A 20,430-nucleotide genomic window follows, 5' to 3' on the forward strand; every position below is an offset into this window, starting at 1 on the left:
TTTCACTACTTACCATGTATACTCTAAACAACCAGCACTTACCATATATACACTAATATATAGGAACATCACACCTACATTTCAGGCAACAGAACAGGAAAGCAGGAATGGCCACATGGGTTGCCCTCCTGTGCCCTTCCGTCCCTTTGTCTCAAAGTGGGATTTGAAGCACTTTTTGCTCTCTCTCTATGGTCATATCCATACCATATATGTAAACGCATATTTGTTGCACATTTCAAGCACATGGCTTCCCTGAAAAGAATAATGAGAACTGTAGTTTTCCTCTAACAGTTGCCAGTATCCCTAGCAAACTATAGTTTCCTGGATTCTTTGGAGGGCAGAGCCATGCACTTTAAATGGTGTGTGTGTGTGTGTACAAGGGAAATAGAAGAGAGCCTGAGTTTTACAGATGGTTGTGACACAACATAACGGACAGTTTTATTTTCTTTTGACCATTTATAATCTGCTTAATATTTTAAAAATATGTAAGTGGTGTTCAACATACCACTTGTACGCAAAACCATTTGTTTTTACAAGGAAAATATTTGGGTTTTCATCTCAAACAAAACAAGTCATCATTCTCCCTTTTCTTGCCAGGTCAGTTATGCTTTTGTTTCTCATGATCTGAGCGATAAGACCCAGTTCCCTTTTTTCTACCGGATGGTCCCCACAGAAGAAGCCCAGTACCCAGGGATTGTCAAGCTGCTCCTGCACTTCGGATGGACGTTCGTTGGTCTCATTGCTTTTGACACCGACAACGGAGAGCGGTTCATGAAGACCTTGACGCCTCTGCTCCTCAGGAGTGGCATTTGTGTTGCCATCTCAGAAAGCTTCCCACGACTAAACACAAATGTAGTAAAGATCAATGATGATCCATTCCAAAAATGGGGACAAGTCCGTGTATTTGTTTACTATGGAGAGACTAATATTGTCTCACTGGGAATATTTATTCTAGAAGCAATATTTGAGCGGATCATAAAATCCACTGTAGGGAAAGTCCTGATCATAGCAGCTATGTGGGACATCTCCTTGGATTTAGACTATGATGCCTTATCTTTCCAACACATCCATGGCCTTTTTTCCTTCTTCATTGAGACACACAAAGGGACAAAGTATAATGATTTTATGCCCTTCTCTGTTATTGAGCAATTTGGGGAGAAAGGTTTTAATTGTTCCTATTCAAAGCATGCATTGTCGGTGAAAGGCTGGACAAGATGCAGAGAGAGAGAGAATCTGGAGATGTTGTCCCAAGATGATGTGGAAAGGATCCTCTCTCTAGACAGCTACAGGATTTACAGCACCGTCCAAGCAGTGGCACATGCCTTAGATGTCGCTTATTCATCTAGATCTAAGTGGAGGGTGAGGGACAGACTGGAGGTTCAAAGGCTACAGCCATGGGAGGTATTTCCTTTCCTATCACAGACATCTGTGCTGAACATGACAATTGATCGTACAATTCTAGAAACATTGACTTCAAATTATAATCTGAGAAAATGTAAAATATAGAGAGGTGAATTTTTACTAATCCATTTGTGAGACTGGTTCCTGTTCCCTCTTTATGCCTTCTTACATTGTGACTTTGAGGACACGGCCCCTATCACTAGACTCACCCCGCCCTCCGTCTGCAGTGGCCCATTTGGAGTAAGCCCTTTGGGCAATGGAGATGGTTTTGCGAAGGGGCACTCTAAGTCTCTGCTTGTCCTGATCAAGGTCTGACTTTGGCACCTGACTAGCTGCACTGTGGAATCTTTCTCCCTCCTCCAGGCTTCATTTACCTTACTTTTAAGTAGACAGTTAAGATTGCACTGGACTATGACCAGCAAGTGACAATTTGCTGCTCTTTAAAAATGCCACAAGATTTACTATGTGAAGTGGCTGCCCTGGTTTTCTACCTGAGATAAAGGCCAAGCCCGGCTCCGAGAGTGTTCATATATCTTCAAAACCCACTAAACCAGACAGATGACATTCAGGAATGAAACAAGGCCCCTCGCAAACATTTTAAAAGACACACAGCTACTTGAGTCTGCAACCAGACCAAAGTCAGAGAAGATAGAAGCATAAATAGGGGGCAGAATGGACAGACAGTGTGGTTTCCCATATTATAAATGCTGTTCTTTTCTCACCCATTCTAGCTCCATCCTTTCCTGGGAAGCTCCCAGTTTTACAATTCTTCCATGGATGGAGTGTATTTGGATGAGAATGGGGAACTGGCAGCCAATTTGGATGTTGTGAACTGGGTGGTGTTTCCCAATAAGTCCACCCTCAAGGTGAAGTTTGGGAGTTTATGTAGACAGGGACCCGCAGGCCTAGAGTTCACCATCCACCAGGAGGCCATTGTGTGGCCCAAAGGGCTCAACCAGGTAGGAGAGAAACCATGTCTTTCATTTTGTTTTGTTTCCCATCCCTTAAGTACAGGAATACCCCGCTATATGGACCTTCACTTTACGGACACTCGCGAGTATGGACATATTTACAGCAGCACCATGCCCCTGTTTACGTACGCTCACTTTGCAAGAACGGACACTTAACGGCATGACTCCACTGCCCGATCAGTTTCCAACTACAAACTTTTTCTTAAAATAAGGCCTACTGTGTTTATTTTAGTTATAAATGCTTTATTTACATCAGTTATGCCCGTATATGACAACTGCAGTGCAGTATATGCATCGATAAATGAAAAAAGGTAGTGCTTCACTTTAAGTACATTTTCGGTTTACGTACTCGCTCTGGACCCATTGCGTATGTTAATGAGGGGTATTCCTGTATAGCATGCTCTGTGTGGGGCAACCTTCAAATGCCTGTCTAATCCAATGTTCAGTAGCCCTTCCAGATCTCAGACAGCTCTGCTGTGCATCAAAGCCACTGCATACCATGGATTCATTGGAATCAATGGTGCGTTATGGGGAAGACATACACGTTTAAGAAAAGGCAACCAAAATTATGAAGGGGATGGAGCGACTCCCCTATGAGGAAAGGTTGCAGCATTTGAGGGTTTTAGTTTAGAGAAAAGGTGAGTAAGTGGTGACATGATATGAGAGTATAAAATTATGCATGACTTTGAGAAAGCGGATAGAGAAAAGATTTTCTCCCTCTGACATAACATTAGACCTTGTGGACTCCCAATGAAGTTGAATGTTGCAAGATTCAGGGCAGACAAAAGAAAATCTTTCTTCATGTAGTTAAAACTATGGAATTCACTCCCACCAGAGGCAGTGATGGGCACCAACTTGAATGGCTTTAACAGAGGATTAGACAAATTCATGGAGGATAAGGCTATCCGTGGATACTAGCCATAACGGCTATGCTCTGCATCCACTGTTGGAGGCAATATGCTTCCAAATGCCAGTTTCTGGAAGCTGCAGGAGGGGAGAGCGTTCTTGGGACTCAGGTCCAGTTTACAGGTATCTGGTTGGCCACAGTGAGAACAGGAAGCTGGACTGGATGTGCCATTGGCCTGATCCAGCAGGCTCTTCTCATGTTCTTAAATCTGTAACTGGAAGTCCCCATAGATAAATGAGTTAAAATATATTTCACTTAACTCTCCTTTGCTTATGCTTAGACCCTGCCTCCTTCCAGGTGTGTGGAAAGCTGCCATCCCAGTTTCGTCAAGGCGGTTCAGGAAGGAAAGCCAGTGTGCTGCTATGATTGCATTCCCTGCACAGAAGGGACCATCTCCACTCAGGAAGGTGAGTGACTCCAGCGGAAAGGGCCACCTTCAGGGAAGAGGCAAAGATTCACACAGATACCCAGGGCTTTTTAAAAGGGAAATTCAGAAGTATGTGATTCTGGTATGTGATTCTGGATTGTAGTCAGCTACCTTTTACTCATAGTAGTCCCACTGAAATTTATGGCCATGACTCCCCTGTGCATTCTCCTTTTGAGTTTCTGAGTCACATTCCATGACGTTTAGAAGCCTGCATGGAGTGGGGGAATATCATCCAAACTGGGAAATCCAACAGCACTCATACAGAAAGTGCCGGTCAAACTTCATGCAAGAGGCATCATGACCTCCAACATGCAAATTATATTTTCAGGCACAAGGGTCTCATATAGCTTTGTCCCAATAAGCAGAGGCAGCTGGTAATATTTTCACTTTTATAATCTTGCTGCTTTCCTCAGAAAAGGACTTGTTTGGGACTTATTTAGGAAATTATATCATTCCTGCTGTGTGCAGGGACGCATTTGCCTCCACCCCTCCCTTCAGGAGGGAGATGAAGGTGGTTTATTCTACTGGGGGGGGGTGAGACCACATGGCCTTGCTGGCCAATCCGGTGTGGGGCCTCCCTGGCCAATTGGGTTTAAGAAGCAGCCCCACCTCCTACTCATTTAGGTGTTCAGTAGGATTTTTTGTGGGAGGGGGCTTTTTGCATTTTGCATTCATTTTGTTTTGCCTGCTCTGGCCTGCGGAGCTAAATTCATTTGGCTCTTGGAGTCCTGGATTGATTGCCTGCTCGGGGTCAGGAGCACCCTCTAGGGACATCCTAGGGTGAAATTGGATGGTGCACCTCGTGACCTTGTTTGTGCATTTCAGGTGAACACCAGAACAGTGGGGCCCAGGTGTGTGAGTGGGGTACATACTCAAGGCTCATTTAACAAGGAGGGAAGTATTTCCTGATAATTGGAAGGCTGTGTTTTGTCCCTCTCTCCAGCTGCATATTTAAATCCAGAGTGTCAACAAGCATATAGATAGAGGTGATCCAGTGGACATAGCGTACTTAGACTTTCAAAAAGCGTTTGACAAGGTACCTCACCAAAGGCTTCTGAGGAAGCTTAGCAGTCATGGAATAAGAGGAGAGGTCCTCTTGTGGATAAGGAATTGGTTAAGAAGCAGAAAGCAGATAGTAGGAATAAACGGACAATTCTCCCAATGGAGGGCTGTAGAAAGTGGAGTCCCTCAAGGATCGGTATTGGGACCTGTACTTTTCAACTTCTTCATTAATGACCTAGAATTAGGAGTGAGCAGTGAAGTGGCCAAGTTTGCTGATGACACTAAATTGTTCAGGGTTGTTAAAACAAAAAGGGATTGCGAAGAGCTCCAAAAAGACCTCTCCAAACTGAGTGAATGGGCAGAAAAATGGCAAATGCAATTCAATATAAACAAGTGTAAAATTATGCATATTGGAGCAAAAAATCTGAATTTCACATATACGCTCATGGGGTCTGAACTGGCGGTGACCGACCAGGAGAGAGACCTCGGGGTTGTAGTGGACAGCACAATGAAAATGTCGACCCAGTGTGCGGCAGCTGTGAAAAAGGCAAATTCCATGCTAGCGATAATTAGGAAAGGTATTGAAAATAAAACAGCAGATATCATAATGCCGTTGTATAAATCTATGGTGCGGACGCATTTGGAATACTGTGTACAGTTCTGGTCGCCTCATCTCCAAAAGGATATTATAGAGTTGGAAAAGGTTCAGAAGAGGGCAACCAGAATGATCAAGGGGATGGAGCGACTCCCTTACGAGGAAAGGTTGCAGCATTTGGGGCTTTTTAGTTTAGAGAAAAGGTGGGTCAGAGGAGACGTGATAGAAGTGTATAAAATTATGCATGGCATTGAGAAAGTGGATAGAGAAAAGTTCTTCTCCCTGTCTCATAATACTAGAACTCGTGGACATTCAAAGAAGCTGAATGTTGGAAGATTCAGGACAGACAAAAGGAAGTACTTCTTTACTCAGCGCATAGTTAAACTATGGAATTTGCTCCCACAAGATGCAGTAATGGCCACCAGCTTGGATGGCTTTAAAAGAAGATTAGAGAAATTCATATAGGACAGGGCTATCAATGGCTACTAGCTGTGATGGCTGTGCTCTGCCACCCTAGTCAGAGGCAGCATGCTTCTGAAAACCAGTTGCTGGAAGCCTCAGGAGGGGAGAGTGTTCTTGCACTCGGGTCCTGCTTGCGGGCTTCCCCCAGGCACCTGGTTGGCCGCTGTGAGAACAGGATGCTGGACTAGATGGGCCACTGGCCTGATCCAGCAGGCTCTTCTTATGTTCTTATGTTCTTATACACTGTGCAATACACTGAAGAACTCTGTAAAAGAGATGCAAGGATGACAGATTCATTCACGGAGGAACCATATGATGAAGAACCAGAATTTTTAGAATGCGAGGTGAAAGCTGCTCTTAAAATACTTGGAAGAAACAAATCACCAGGAATAGATGGCATACCAATTGAGTTGCTACAAGCTACTGAGACTGAATCTGTCCAAATTTTGACAAAAAATTGTCAACAAATTGTTGACCCTTAGGCAATACTACCTCTGGTTGTTTTTCATCAAGTCTGAAAGCCTGGAGCAAGGAAGAGTTTTATGTTATGTCTTTGTAGGAACTTGCTCGCCAAGGTCATCTGGTTGCTAAGCAATGGAAGATAAGGGCTGGAGTGAGAGCAGCCAGTTTCTCTGTGTTTCTGTGTGTGGGGTTTTGTTCTTGAAGGAGCAGCAGTTTTCTGTGTGAGCTCTTGCTATGTGGGAAAACAAAACTGCTTAATGCCTTAATGTCCTGAATAAATGGACTCTTAACACTATGTCGTGTTCTTGGAATTTCTTGACCACTTATACTCTAATGTAACAGCGCTTACAAAGCAAATACCGCACACATCAACACAAATATGGAAAATTAAACAATGGCCCACAGACTGGAAGCGTTCCATCTACATCCCAATTCCAAAGAAAGGGGATCCCAGGGAATGCAGTAATTATCGAACTATTCCCTTAATATCCCATGCAAGTAAAGTAATGCTCAAGATTCTACAACAAAGGCTCTTGCCATATATGGAGCAAGAAATGCCAGACATCCAAGCTGGATTTAGAAAGGGAAGAGGCACCAGAGATCACATCGCAAACATACGTTGGATAATGGAACGGACCAAGGAATTTCAGAAGAAAATCACCCTGTGCTTTAGAGATTACAGCAAAGCCTTTGACTGTGTAGATCATGAAAACCTATGGAATGCTTTAAAAGAAATGGGGGTGCCACAGCATCTGATTGTCCTGATGCACAACCTATACTCTGGACAAGAGGCTACTGTAAGGACAGAATATGGAGAAACCAATTGGTTCCCCATCGGAAAGGGTGTGAGATGGGTGTATTTTATCACCCTATTTGTCTAATCTATACGCAGAACATATCATACAGAAAGCAGGATTGGACCCACATGAATGAATGCTGATGAAAGTTAAAGAGGAAAGCACAAAAGCAGGACTACAGCTGAATGTCAAAAATACTAAAGTAATGACAACAGATGATTTATGTAACTTTACAGTTGACAATGAGGACATTGAACTTGTCAAGGATTATCAATACCTTGGCACAGTCATTAACCTAAATGGAGACAATAGTCAAGAAATCAGAAGAAGGCTAGGACTGGGGAGGGCAGCTGTGAGAGAACTAGAAAAGGTCCTCAAATGCAATGATGTATCACTGAACACCAAGTCAGGATCATTCAGACCATGGTATTTCTGATCTCTATGTATGGATGTGAAAGTTGAAAGCCAGATGAGAGAAAAATAACTCATTTGAAATGTGGTGTTGGAGAAGAGCTTTGCGGATATCATGGGCTGTGAAAAAGACAAATAATTGGGTGTTAGAACATATTAAACCAGAACTATCACTAGAAGCTAAAATGATAAAACTGAAGTTATCATACTTTGGACACATCATGAGAAGACAGGATTCACTAGAAAAGACCATAATGCTGGAAAAAACAGAAGGGAGTAGAAAAAGAGGAAGGCCAAACAAGAGATGGCTTGATTCCATCAAGGAAGCCACAAACCTGAACTTACAAGATCTGAACAGGATGGTTCATGACAGATGCTCTTGGAGATCACTGATTCATAGGGTCACCATAAGTCGTAATCGACTTAGAGGCACATAACAACCACAACAACAACAGCCTGAGCACAAAATTCTGGCCTATAAGGCATTAATGGAGTGTGCCAGCTTACTGGTGGGGAAGAAAAGTATAGTCGCTGGATGGTTTCAATCCGATGCATCTCAAATCCCAGTCCATGGACATGCAACTTGTGCTGCTGTAGATCACTATTTCTGCATTATCCTCAGGACTACGGTGTTACCCCCTGTGGTATGTGGGTGGAATGATTGTTGGTGCTCCCTGGTGAGAGGAGGGAGCTCCAGAGGTTGAGAGTGTTTAGTTTCATCCTATTTTTTGATGGGAGCTTAAGTTGGGTGGTAACAGCAGAAGTGGGAGGGATGCTGCTACCTATATACACACCCTTGTGTGTTTTGGTGGGTGTGGTCGTTCCTCTTCATGGTATATTTGTCTTTCAATCTGCTAGTAGTAATTGTGATTTATTATGTTAGTTATTTCAGATTGAAGTAATGCTTAAGATTTGTTTCAAATGCTTTGCATTGTTTTAAATGTGTAATTTTGTTTTGATGATGCTTAACATCAATGTAAAGATGTCAATGTTTACAATAATTTTTTCAAAAGTTTTTTATCGTTATAGATGTGTAATTTTGTTGGATTTTTTTATAACACTGTAAGCCACCTAGAGGCTTTTTTCAAGTATAAAGTGTAAGGAATCAAATATTGGGAATTTTTAATCTTTGATTCACCTCAGTAAACCGGAGTTTGGAAAGCCTGCAACAGCGACTTCCGGGAAGGGTGACTTAGCCTGTGCCTGCTTTTGAGACGGGCTCCTGCCTCAAAAGAAGCTTATTCAGATATATCAGTCAGTTTTTTCTTTTTTTTTTGACTGATTAAACTTCTCCCGGGTAGGGAGAAACGAAGAGATTAACCTCAAAGCCTATTTTTGTTGGGACGACCAGATCTCATTAATTTATGGGACGAGGTCCAGCCGACGAAGGTGGGACGGATTTTCAACAGCAAGCTCTATCTGTTAAAGCGAACGTTCATCTTATCTTCTAAGAGAGAACGCACTAACAGGCAAGCACCCTTCTTTCTATATTTTTCTTTTACTTGACTTAAATTGTTGCTGTTTAAAAGAGATTTGCCAGATTGATCAGTTTTTGACATCTCACTGGGGAGCCATAACTTCTCTCTGCTACGCACTAATTAATAGCTTATCTCTGTTTTTGTTGCAAAAAGCTGTCCTGGATTTGCATTCTAAAGATATACACAGAAGAGGGATTTCTATTCCAGATTTTTATTTTGAAAAATATTATACTGTTTTGAGACTACTCTCTTTTTGGTCTATTTTATTTTGACGAATCTGTTTCTTGACGATTGCCATTAATTGTTTCGATCCTGGGAACTGCATTTTGTTTACTTAACTATTGGAGAGATAAGGCTGTCTGCACTGTTTATACTGTGATGTCACCAAGTTTGGAGTATTAACCCAATTGTTGCTGAAATAAGAAGTGGTTTTCCTATATTTTTCCTTTAAAATGGCAATTAAGAAAGTGGCTGAAAATCTGAAAATAACTATGTTTCAGAAAATAATGGATGAGATTGAGATAACGAAAATTGAATTGAGTAAAATGAAGCAGGAGATTAAAGATATAAGGGTCCCTGTGAGAGAGGTGACCCTGGAAGGGGTCCCTGTGAGAGAGGAGACCCCGGAGATTGGAACAGGGGTTCCTGTGAGAGAGGAGACCCTGGAGACTGGAATAGGGGTCCCTGTGAGAGAGGAGATCCCGGAGATTGGAACCAACGTGGAACAGGAACAAGATTTGGAGTCTATGGACTTTAGAAATAAAATCTATTGTTTGGAACTCAATGTTATCTCTGAAGAAATGAATGAAGATTCTAGAGATAAAGTTATCAATGGCATGGATAATCTTCTGGACTGGAATGATGTGATGGAGCCCAATATAGAGAAAATCTATGGAATTAACTGCAGCCATGTGACAATGGAAAAACTTTTAAGAGATGACCCAGTGCATTTTGAAAAAAAGAACAGAGATATGATTTTACAGCAGTATTTCAGCAACCTATTCAGAATGGATGGCAAGAAAATATTTGGGATAGAGGTAATTCCCATCAGACTCTTACTATATGACTATGGCTTTGACAGCAAGATTATTATGGAATACTGATAATGGAAGATTGGATATTGAAATTACTGGACTTAACAAGACTACTGAAGATGGAAGATGGAAAATGGAACTAATAGAGATAATAGAACAATGGCTACTGAAATTATTGAACTTAACAGATTCTGATGTGATGGATTAATTGAAATGTTTATTTTGACTATGGTTATGACAATAAGATTATCATAATTAGTAATGAGATGGATTAATCGATATGCTTATCTGGAAAAAAAAATTGATAGATATATTTCTTAAAGAATTGAAACCTCTCTTTGACTTTTTGTGGAAAGAATAAAGTAATGTTTATGAGATTTGATGATTAAGTAAGATAACTACTGGAGGAAAGTGATTTTATAATATGACTTAAGAGACAGGATTGTTATATATTATAGACTTATAACTGATTTGATCTTTGACAAATGGGAAGTCAATATTTTACTTTTTATTTTTTATTTTTGTTTTTTTTTTTCTTTTTTTCTTTTTGTTTAACTATTTTTGATTTTGTTTTTTGTCTTTGAATGTTTTATGATTTTGTCTTGTATGTTTTATGAAAATCTGAATAAAAATTATTGAAAAAAAAAAAAAAAAAAGGAAAGCCTGCAACAGCAAAGATTCCTGGGAGACAGCCTCTCTGTGATTACTGAGTACATATCTTGAAAGCCTGAGGGTACAGACTTCCTGTCTACTATGGAAATTTGGGGAATGTTGCCCAGTAAGAATCAGGCACTCCTTTCAAACAAAGAAACGGTTTTACATAAGGATTATGATAATCTTAACCTTTAGGAATCATCACGAATCTACAGCAGAGAGATCACACCTATTAAGAACATAAGAACATAAGAACATAAGAACATAAGAAGAGCCTGCTGGATCAGGCCAGTGGCCCATCTAGTCCAGCATCCTGTTCTCACAGTGGCCAACCAGGTGCCTGGGGGAAGCCCGCAAGCAGGACCCGAGTGCAAGAACACTCTCCCCTCCTGAGGCTTCCGGCAACTGGTTTTCAGAAGCATGCTGCCTCTGACTAGGGTGGCAGAGCACAGCCATCACAGCTAGTAGTCATTGATAGCCCTGTGCTCCATGAATTTGTCTAATCTTCTTTTAAAGCCATCCAAGTTGGTGGCCATTACTGCATCTTGTGGGAGCAAATTCCATAGTTTAACTATGCGCTGAGTAAAGAAGTACTTCCTTTTGTCTGTCCTGAATCTTCCAACATTCAGCTTCTTTGAATGTCCACGAGTTCTAGTATTATGAGACAGGGAGAAGAACTTTTCTCTATCCACTTTCTCAATGCCATGCATCATTTTATACACTTCTATCACGTCTCCTCTGACCCGCCTTTTCTCTAAACTAAAAAGCCCCAAATGCTGCAACCTTTCCTCGTAAGGGAGTCGCTCCATCCCCTTGATCATTCTGGTTGCCCTCTTCTGAACCTTTTCCAACTCTATAATATCCTTTTGGAGATGAGGCGACCAGAACTGTACACAGTATTCCAAATGCGGCCGCACCATAGATTTATACAACGGCATTATGATATCGGCTGTTTTATTTTCAATACCTTTCCTAATTATCGCTAGCATGGAATTTGCCTTTTTCACAGCTGCCGCACACTGGGTCGACATTTTCATCGTGCTGTCCACTACAACCCCGAGGTCTCTCTCCTGGTCGGTCACCGCCAGTTCAGACCCCATGAGCATATATGTGAAATTCAGATTTTTTGCTCCAATATGCATAATTTTACACTTGTTTATATTGAATTGCATTTGCCATTTTTCTGCCCATTCACTCAGTTTGGAGAGGTCTTTTTGGAGCTCTTCGCAATCCCTTTTTGTTTTAACAACCCTGAACAATTTAGTGTCATCAGCAAACTTGGCCACTTCACTGCTCACTCCTAATTCTAGGTCATTAATGAAGAAGTTGAAAAGTACAGGTCCCAATACCGATCCTTGAGGGACTCCACTTTCTACAGCCCTCCATTGGGAGAACTGTCCGTTTATTCCTACTCTCTGCTTTCTGCTTCTTAACCAATTCCTTATCCACAAGAGGACCTCTCCTCTTATTCCATGACTGCTAAGCTTCCTCAGAAGCCTTTGGTGAGGTACCTTGTCAAACGCTTTTTGAAAGTCTAAGTACACTATGTCCACTGGATCACCTCTATCTATATGCTTGTTGACACTCTCAAAGAATTCTAATAGGTTACTGAGACAGGACTTTCCCTTGCAGAAGCCATGCTGGCTCTGCTTCAGCAAGGCTTGTTCTTCTATGTGCTTAGTTAATCTAGCTTTAATCATACTTTCTACCAGTTTTCCAGGGACAGAAGTTAAGCTAACTGGCCTGTAATTTCCGGGATCCCTCTGGATCCCTTTTTGAAGATTGGCGTTACATTGGCCACTTTCCAGTCCTCAGGCACGGAGGAGGACCCGAGGGACAAGTTACATATTTTAGTTAGCAGATCAGCAATTTCACATTTGAGTTCTTTGAGAACTCTCGGGTGGATGCCATCCGGGCCCGGTGATTTGTCAGTTTTTATATTGTCCATTAAGCTTAGAACTTCCTCTCTCGTTACCACTATTTGTCTCAGTTCCTCAGAATCCCTTCCTGCAAATGTTAGTTCAGGTTCAGGGATCTGCCCTATATCTTCCACTGTGAAGACAGATGCAAAGAATTCATTTAGCTTCTCTGCAATCTCCTTATCGTTCTTTAGGACACCTTTGACTCCCTTATCATCCAAGGGTCCAATCGTCTCCCTAGATGGTCTCCTGCTTTGAATGTATTTATAGAATTTTTTGTTGTTGGTTTTTATGTTCTTAGCAATGTGCTCCTCAAATTCTTTTTTAGCATCCCTTATTGTCTTCTTGTATTTCTTTTGCCAGAGTTTGTGTTCTTTTTTATTTTCTTCATTCGGACAAGACTTCCATTTTCTGAAGGAAGACTTTTTGCCTCTAAGAGCTTCCTTGACTTTGCTCGTTAACCATGCTGGCATCTTCTTGGCCCTGGCGGTACCTTTTCTGATCTGCGGTATGCACTCCAGTTGAGCTTCTAATATAGTGTTTTTAAACAACTTCCAAGCATTTTCGAGTGATGTGACCCTCTGGACTTTGTTTTTCAGCTTTCTTTTTACCAATCCCCTCATTTTTGTGAAGTTTCCTCTTTTGAAGTCAGATGTGACCGTGTTGGATTTTCTTGGCAATTGGCCAGTTACATGTATGTTTAATTTAATAGCACTGTGGTCACTGCTCCCAATCGGTTCAACAACACTTACATCTCGCACCAGGTCCCAGTCCCCACTGAGGATTAAGTCCAGGGTTGCCGTCCCTCTGGTCGGTTCCATGACCAACTGGTCTAGGGAATAGTCATTTAGAATATCTAGAAACTTTGCTTCTTTGTCATGACTGGAACACATATGCAGCCAGTCTATGTCCGGGTAGTTGAAGTCACCCATTACTACCACATTTCCTAGTTTGGATGCTTCCTCAATTTCATATCTCATATTATCTGGGAACTTATCAGGAAATGGGTTGGTTCACATCTTCCTGGTCACATTTACATTGGGGTCAGTTTAGTTAGAAAAAGGTATAAAACATGACGGGTTGGGAGGGGTCAGCAGTTCCTCTCCTGGAGGGCTCCAACAGCTGCTTTTCTTACCAATGCACCCTAGCATCTTTTGGACAATTTGCAGAACTTCAGAGCTAAGGATTTGAGTGAGATCTTTCAAATCTAGCACTGGTTGCACAAGGGCGGAGCTTTTGGCTCATTCGGCTAGATAAGAAAGTCTCTGTCTCTCAGCCTTAGTCTTGCAGCAACTCTCCAGGAAAGGTATATGCAACTATCTGGGCCTTTTTCTTTCTGTTTTTTTCTTTCTGTGTGGGTGTGCTTAATGTGAAAGTGTTCATAGGGTTAGTCTCTTTGCTTTAGTCTATATAGTGTTGCTGAATGAATAATAATTAGAAAGCTGCTCATTGTTAACTTTATTTTACTTTCTGGGTATGTGTCATTGGGGTTGAGGGTAAAATTATACATGCTCCGGGGGTGACATGTGGGTAACTCCAGTGAAAGATCCTGCTACACTCTCAATAGGGGAACTTGCATTTCTAGTGAGGTATGCTCCTGAGGAAGTTCAAGGTCCATTCATAACTAAAGTGGTATACAAATTAAAATCATCATCATCTGTGGAGAGGGGAAGACCTTTCATGTAAAAGGGGCAAAGATTTATTTTCAGACAAGACTGACTTCATGCCTCTTATTTAGAAATTAAGCCAAACCACACATATTGATTACACGTAAGCATCTATTGTCCAAAAATGAAACACGGACACAAATATTTTTAAAAACTGAGGAACACTTGCTTCCAGTTGTGTGAAGTTATGCAAAAGAGGGCAATCTCCACTGTGGTGCTTACCACGTGGAATACTTTCCCTGTTGACATCATGTGTTCCTCCGGGTTTTCCCTCTTAACACCAGTTCCTGATCACATAGGTCCTAGGCAAAGTAGTAATGATTTTTATTCAGTTTTTTAAAAGTGTGAGCTTCTTTGGTATTTCTTTCTGTAAATGATGAGATGAAAAGATGGATATATGTTAAATATTACTCTTGTTCTTTGCAGACGCAGAGCATTGTACTAAGTGCCCAGGAGATCAATATCCAAACAAAGCCCAAGATCAATGTGTCCCCAAGATTGTCACCTTCCTGGCTTATGAAGAACCTTTGGGGATCCTCTTCGCTTCCTTGTCCCTATTCTTGTCTTTGATAACTGGCTTTGTGTTCGGAATCTTCATTAAATTCCTCAGAACTCCAATAGTCAAAGCCAACAACCGGGACGTCTCCTATATCCTCCTTGTTTCCTTCCTGCTTTCCTTTTTGTCCTCCTTCCTATTCATTGGCCGGCCAAGGAAAGTGACTTGCCTTCTCCGACAAGCAGCCTTCAGTGTCATCTTCTCAGTTGCCATCTCTTCTGTCTTGGCAAAAACCATCACTGTGGTGCTGGCTTTCTTGGCCACGAAGCCAGGGAACAGGGTGAGGAGATGGCTGGGGAAGAGTCTGGCCAACTCTATTGTCATTTCCTGCTCCAGTGTCCAAGTTGTCATCTGCACCATCTGGTTGGGGATCTCTCCCCCATTCCCAGACTCAAACATGTACTCCCAACCTGGAGAGATCATCCTTCAATGCAACGAAGGGTCTGTAGGTATGTTTTATGGTGCCCTTGGCTACATGGGCTTCCTGGCTGCTATCTGCTTCACAGTGGCTTTCCTAGCCAGGAAGCTGCCTGGAGCCTTCAATGAAGCCAAGCTGATCACCTTCAGCATGCTGGTCTTCTGCAGTGTTTGGGTCTCCTTTGTGCCCACCTACCTGAGCACAAAGGGGAAATACATGGTAGCCGTGCAGGTCTTCTCCATCTTGGCCTCCAGTGCTGGCCTTCTGGGCGGCATCTTTATTCCCAAATGCTACATTATTGTCCTGAGGCCTGATCTGAATACAAAGGAGTATCTAACAACAAAAACATAAGCAGAAACATTTTTTCACATGCATTTTTTAGCAAGCACAAGGTCAATCGTCTTTGGTGTTTCAGATTATGTGAAATTATTCTGTGGGAGACACTGGCTACTTTTGTGGTTCCTGCTAGAGAAATTCCAGTCTTAAATGCGTCCTGAATGAGTTCTTTTTTAAATTTGACATCATTTAGGAGACTAGGCTGGAAATGAACTGTGTCACAAATCAAGTAACTGATGAATAAACTTTGAAGGGGTAGGGCATAAAAATGGCTGCTGATAGGAATTGTACTTCATCCTTCCCTGCTCACGTGTCAATGTCATGCCTAGCAGAGTAGATGGAACATGGTGGAAAGCACAGAAAAAGTGCAAAACTCCCCAAAGTGCAGAAATTCAATTCTAATTCCACTTGTAGCTTGCAAGTGCTATATAAATAAAAGTCATTGGGGTGAAGGATTATTGGGTGCCTGTTTATGAGATTTGGAGGGGGCATTAGGAAAGAACAAGAAAATAAGTAATACCTGAAATGTTTTGCTTCAGAATTGAATGTCTTTTAAAGCTGTATTTGATAAATGTGTCTCACAGTCTCTGTGTTGTTGGATTGATTGGATTTAATACTTCCAAAAGAGCTATTCATCAGCTAGCCAAAGTTTAACCTGAAGCCAGCAAGGAGCACTTAGAGTCCAATCCAGTAATATCTACATTTTCTTGTACTTCCATGTTAAGACTTGAACAAAATGCAGACTGCAACTTTAGCATCAAGGGAACTCTACACCCCCCCCCCAAAAAAATCACCTCCGTTCCTTTCTTTGCTTAAAACAGTGCAGATTGCTGCTGAGATGATTTGTGGAATGCAAGAAAAGAGACTCACAAATACTCCTTGGTCCTCTGCCACCAAAGCTGCTGGATGACCTACTGGCTGCACCGTGATGCCAAGGAGGCACTGGACATCTTCGAGGTGCCCGACCTCATCACCGGCGAGCCACCCCCCAAACCCTCCTCCACCACCAATGGCTCGACAGCAAGGGCGGCCACTGGAAGGGGCTCCAGCCACAAATGCAGGAGCTCTTCAATGGCCTGCACTCTTCCCGAGCCACCAGGGCCCCTGATAATTGGATACCCTAAGACGCAGCTTACTTAGCTTGTGCATAAATCCAGCACTGGCCATCCGCTACCCCATGTCTTACTCTCTGAGCAACACTGAGCTCTTCGCCCTCGAACAGTACCAAGCTGCTGCCACCGCCGCCGAACAGGGAGAAGGAGAAAAGGTTTCCCTCTGTTCTTGTTGCATTCTTGTTGCATTGCATTTCCATTGTTTTTGTTGCATTGTATTTTTTACATTTTTTACTGGTTATTTCTTATGTAATTCTTTTTTGCAATATGTTTTATAATATTTTGTTCACCACTTTGGGGGCCTTTTGGCCAAAAAGTGTGTAAGTAAGTGTGTAAGTAAGTAAGTGTGTAAAAGTAAGTAAGTGTGTAAAAGTAAGTAAGTGTGTAAGTAAGTAAGTAAGTAAAAGTAAGTGTGTAAGTAAGTAAGTAAGTAAAAGTAAGTAAGTGTAATAATAATAATAATAATAATAATAAACTCTCTTGCTGAAGAGTTCTGGAGAGCACAATAGCTATGCTCTTCTGTGCTTCTGAATGTCAGTTGCTGGCAATGGCAGGAGTGGAGAATGCTTTTGACCTACAAAAGAGTTACATTTTGGTTGGTGCCAATGAATTATCTAATGAATCTACCCAGACATTTGTGTTTGGCTGGCAGAGTTGTTTGCCTGTAGAACTTATATCAAGGTTGTACTAATCAATATTAAAAATGTACTCACATATGCTGATTAACCCATTTTTGGTTTATTAGAAACTTTCTCATGTCATTAATTATCTGGGCTGGCTATATAATTTATTCATCCTTCCAGTTAGTGTTGTATCTACGTAAAGAAAGATAGATATGGACATTTCATATCCAGATACAAATTCGGAAGTTATGTTTGAATACTTGGTGCATTTAGTGACATTGTTCTGCCTTAAAGTGAAAATTATCTGAGAGTCTTCACTTTGGCATTGCTTTTGTGGCAGAGAATCAATAGTGTTCAGTTCTGATTCAGCATCCAAAACATGACAAAGAATAGTAAGAAAAGTGAACAACATATTCTAGCTAACATTTCTTCCTGATCTCTGAAAATGTGATACAGCATGATTCTCAGTATATCCACTCATTTTATTCGTGCACCCAAGTGTGAAACGATAAAGAGGTGAAATGATAGCCATCACTACCCTCCACTGAGCTACATGATCAATTATAGATCTTCCTTACCTTTACAATAATTCCATCAGGGCCTCAAGGATTTTTAGGCATCATTTACCATTTTCTATAATTTCTGGGCTCCTACTGGGAGGAAGGGCAGGATATAAATTTGATAAATAAATTAATTAATTTCTAAACTGCCATAATCCCAGTTGTACCGTGAGCATTGGTCTTAATCCACACTGCTGTCAAAACTGGCCACTGGGTTTTAGCATGGAGAGGGCTGAATAAAGTACATCATTATGATGTCATGTATGATGTCACAGTAAGGTAAGCTCCAAGTCTCAGCAATATGAAAGACAGTTAACAGTTGGGTCCAGCTTTTAAGATGGATCTTCAAGGCAGATGATGCAAAGGTAAAAAATTTAGGACAAGGTTAACTTTTACTATGGGGAAAGGTAGGGGAACCATTTGCAGTGGACCTTCATATGTCCTTCCCAGTGTATTTGTTCATGGAAACTGCAACTATTTCTATATTTGGGTGCTCTGCTTGATTTAACGTTTTAATTGGAAAGTTTAGTAATTGCAAAGTGATAAGAGGAGGAGGAGGTGGTGGTCATCAGAGCTTGGAAAGGTTACATTTTTGAACTACAACTCCCATCAGCCCCAGCCAGCATGGCCACTGGTGGTCATGATATTATGCAGGGCCCAAGTCATGCTAAAATCAGAACTTCAAAGGAAACATGTTACCCTAAAGGGTAAAATGGACACACTAGAACATATTGGTGCAATATGTATTCCTTCTTACACAAAAGCCATTGCAGCCATCAAGTGATGAGGTTAAGAAAACATGAAATTATCCCGGTAAGGAAGGAGGCACCAGAATAAAAAGGCATGGCCAGTGTTTCTTCTGAACAAGTATCTAGTCACTGAGGTGACCTTTAGTGTGAGATTTTTCCTTCTGGATTCGGGAGTCTATTTCTGCCATCTGAGGAACCTAGTGATACCATTGGACTCCTGCTGTAATCCACCACTCATTTAAATGCCATGGGCTTCAGAAAGCCATTGTATGTCTCCAAGACACTTTGCAACTCCCTGTAGGAATTATCACTTTTTGAAAACTTTTTATGCCTCATGAAATTGTCTCCTATATGTTTGCAGTAAGACTCCTTACTTTGCAAAATAAAACTTAGATGAATGTTGTTAACCTGCACCCTTTTAGGCCTTCAGAACCAGCAACTACAGCAAATTTCAAGCCCACAAATGGAAGGAATGTACAAGCCTGTTTCATTTCTGTGCCATCTGCTTGGAACTGTGTGCTAGACTTTCCTGACTGCTAGATAAGACTTTGAAGGATGATGATGATGAACCATCATGCTGTCAGCATAATTTTATTTATTTATTTAATTTAATTTATATACCGCCCTAAGCCCAAGGGCTCTCTGGGCGGTGTACATAAAATAAAACAGTCAGGAATATATAAATACAATAATACAATAATACAATAAAATCAAGCCAACAAAGGTAAACAAAAATAATCAAACAGCAGCAAAATACAACAATACATATAATAAAACGCATTAAAATGCCTGGGAATATAAAAAGGTTTTCACCTGGCGCCGAAAAGATAGCAGCGTCGGCGCCAGGCGCACCTCATCGGGGAGACCATTCCATAGTTCGGGAGCCACAACCGAAAAGGCCCTATTTCTAGTCACCACCCTCCGAGCTTCTCGATGGGATGGTACTCGGAGGAGGGCCTTAGATGTTGAGCGCAGTGTACGGGTAGTTTCATATTGGGAGAGGCGCTCCACCAGGTATTGTGGTCCCATGCCGGAGTTTCCTACATGAAGAAGACAACAGCCAAGAAACCAAATGTGTTCTAGAGAGCAACACATTTCCTTTGAAGTTCTGATTTTAATCAGTAAAGCCCAAAATGGCTTTGGCCCTACCTAACATTGCAACAACCTCCTCCTTTATTAACTTAAATTTCAAGTTTGTCCTCAGACACAAGTTGAACATAGATGAGAAAGGGCACCCAAATGTAGAAAGATACAGAAGACCTCTTGGAGGCTGGGCCTGGCAACCAAGAGGTCTTCTGTATCTTTAAAAGTTGTGCAGGGGGAAGGGAGAATTCCACCCTGTGGTTTTTCCCATTACAGTATTGCAAGAACACCTGCACTTGGCTGACTTTCTCTTCTCCTAAAGATACAGGATCAGTCTCAGGCCCTGAGCCTGGCAACCCTGTAAAACCAATAGGTCCCAGGGTGGGCTACAAAATCTTAATTTCAATGTTAAAAAGAGCCAAAATACATTTCAGTCACAAGAACAGGGTGAGTTTTGAAAACATCCATCTCAGGCACCAAAGGCCAAGGTAAAGAGGTGGGTCTTTAGCATTTGCCAAAAACTGTATAGCGAATGTGCCAGATGCAGCTCTGTAGGGAGGGAATTCCACAATTTAGGGGCTGCCACAGAGAAATTCCTTTCCCGGACTACCATCCCCTGAATGTCTGAGGGTGGTGAAAGTACCAAGAAGCCCAGCTAGGCTGATCTTCATACCCTGGGAGGGTCTGAAGGGAAGGAGACATTCTTGGAGATATTTGGGGCCTAAGTGGTTCAGGGCTTTAAACACTAATGTGAGCACCTTGAATTAGGCCTGATATTCCCTGACTGTTGGCCCTCCTGTCAGGGG

The 20,430-nt window shown here is 41.7% G+C and overlaps 1 protein-coding gene across 1 annotated transcript; it reads left to right on the top strand.

Annotated features, from left to right (window-relative positions):
* The first annotated feature begins 660 nt into the window (after positions 1 to 660).
* LOC133379028 (vomeronasal type-2 receptor 26-like) lies at positions 661 to 15,512 on the top strand. The gene is made up of 3 exons (XM_061613638.1): positions 661 to 1,401; positions 3,560 to 3,686; positions 14,614 to 15,512. Exons 1-3 carry the CDS (start codon positions 661 to 663, stop codon positions 15,510 to 15,512), a joined length of 1,767 nt encoding a protein of 588 aa, XP_061469622.1.
* The last annotated feature ends 4,918 nt before the right edge of the window (positions 15,513 to 20,430 follow it).

Source organism: Rhineura floridana, chromosome 3, assembly GCF_030035675.1.
Source record: "Rhineura floridana isolate rRhiFlo1 chromosome 3, rRhiFlo1.hap2, whole genome shotgun sequence".
Lineage (NCBI taxonomy): Eukaryota > Metazoa > Chordata > Lepidosauria > Squamata > Rhineuridae > Rhineura > Rhineura floridana.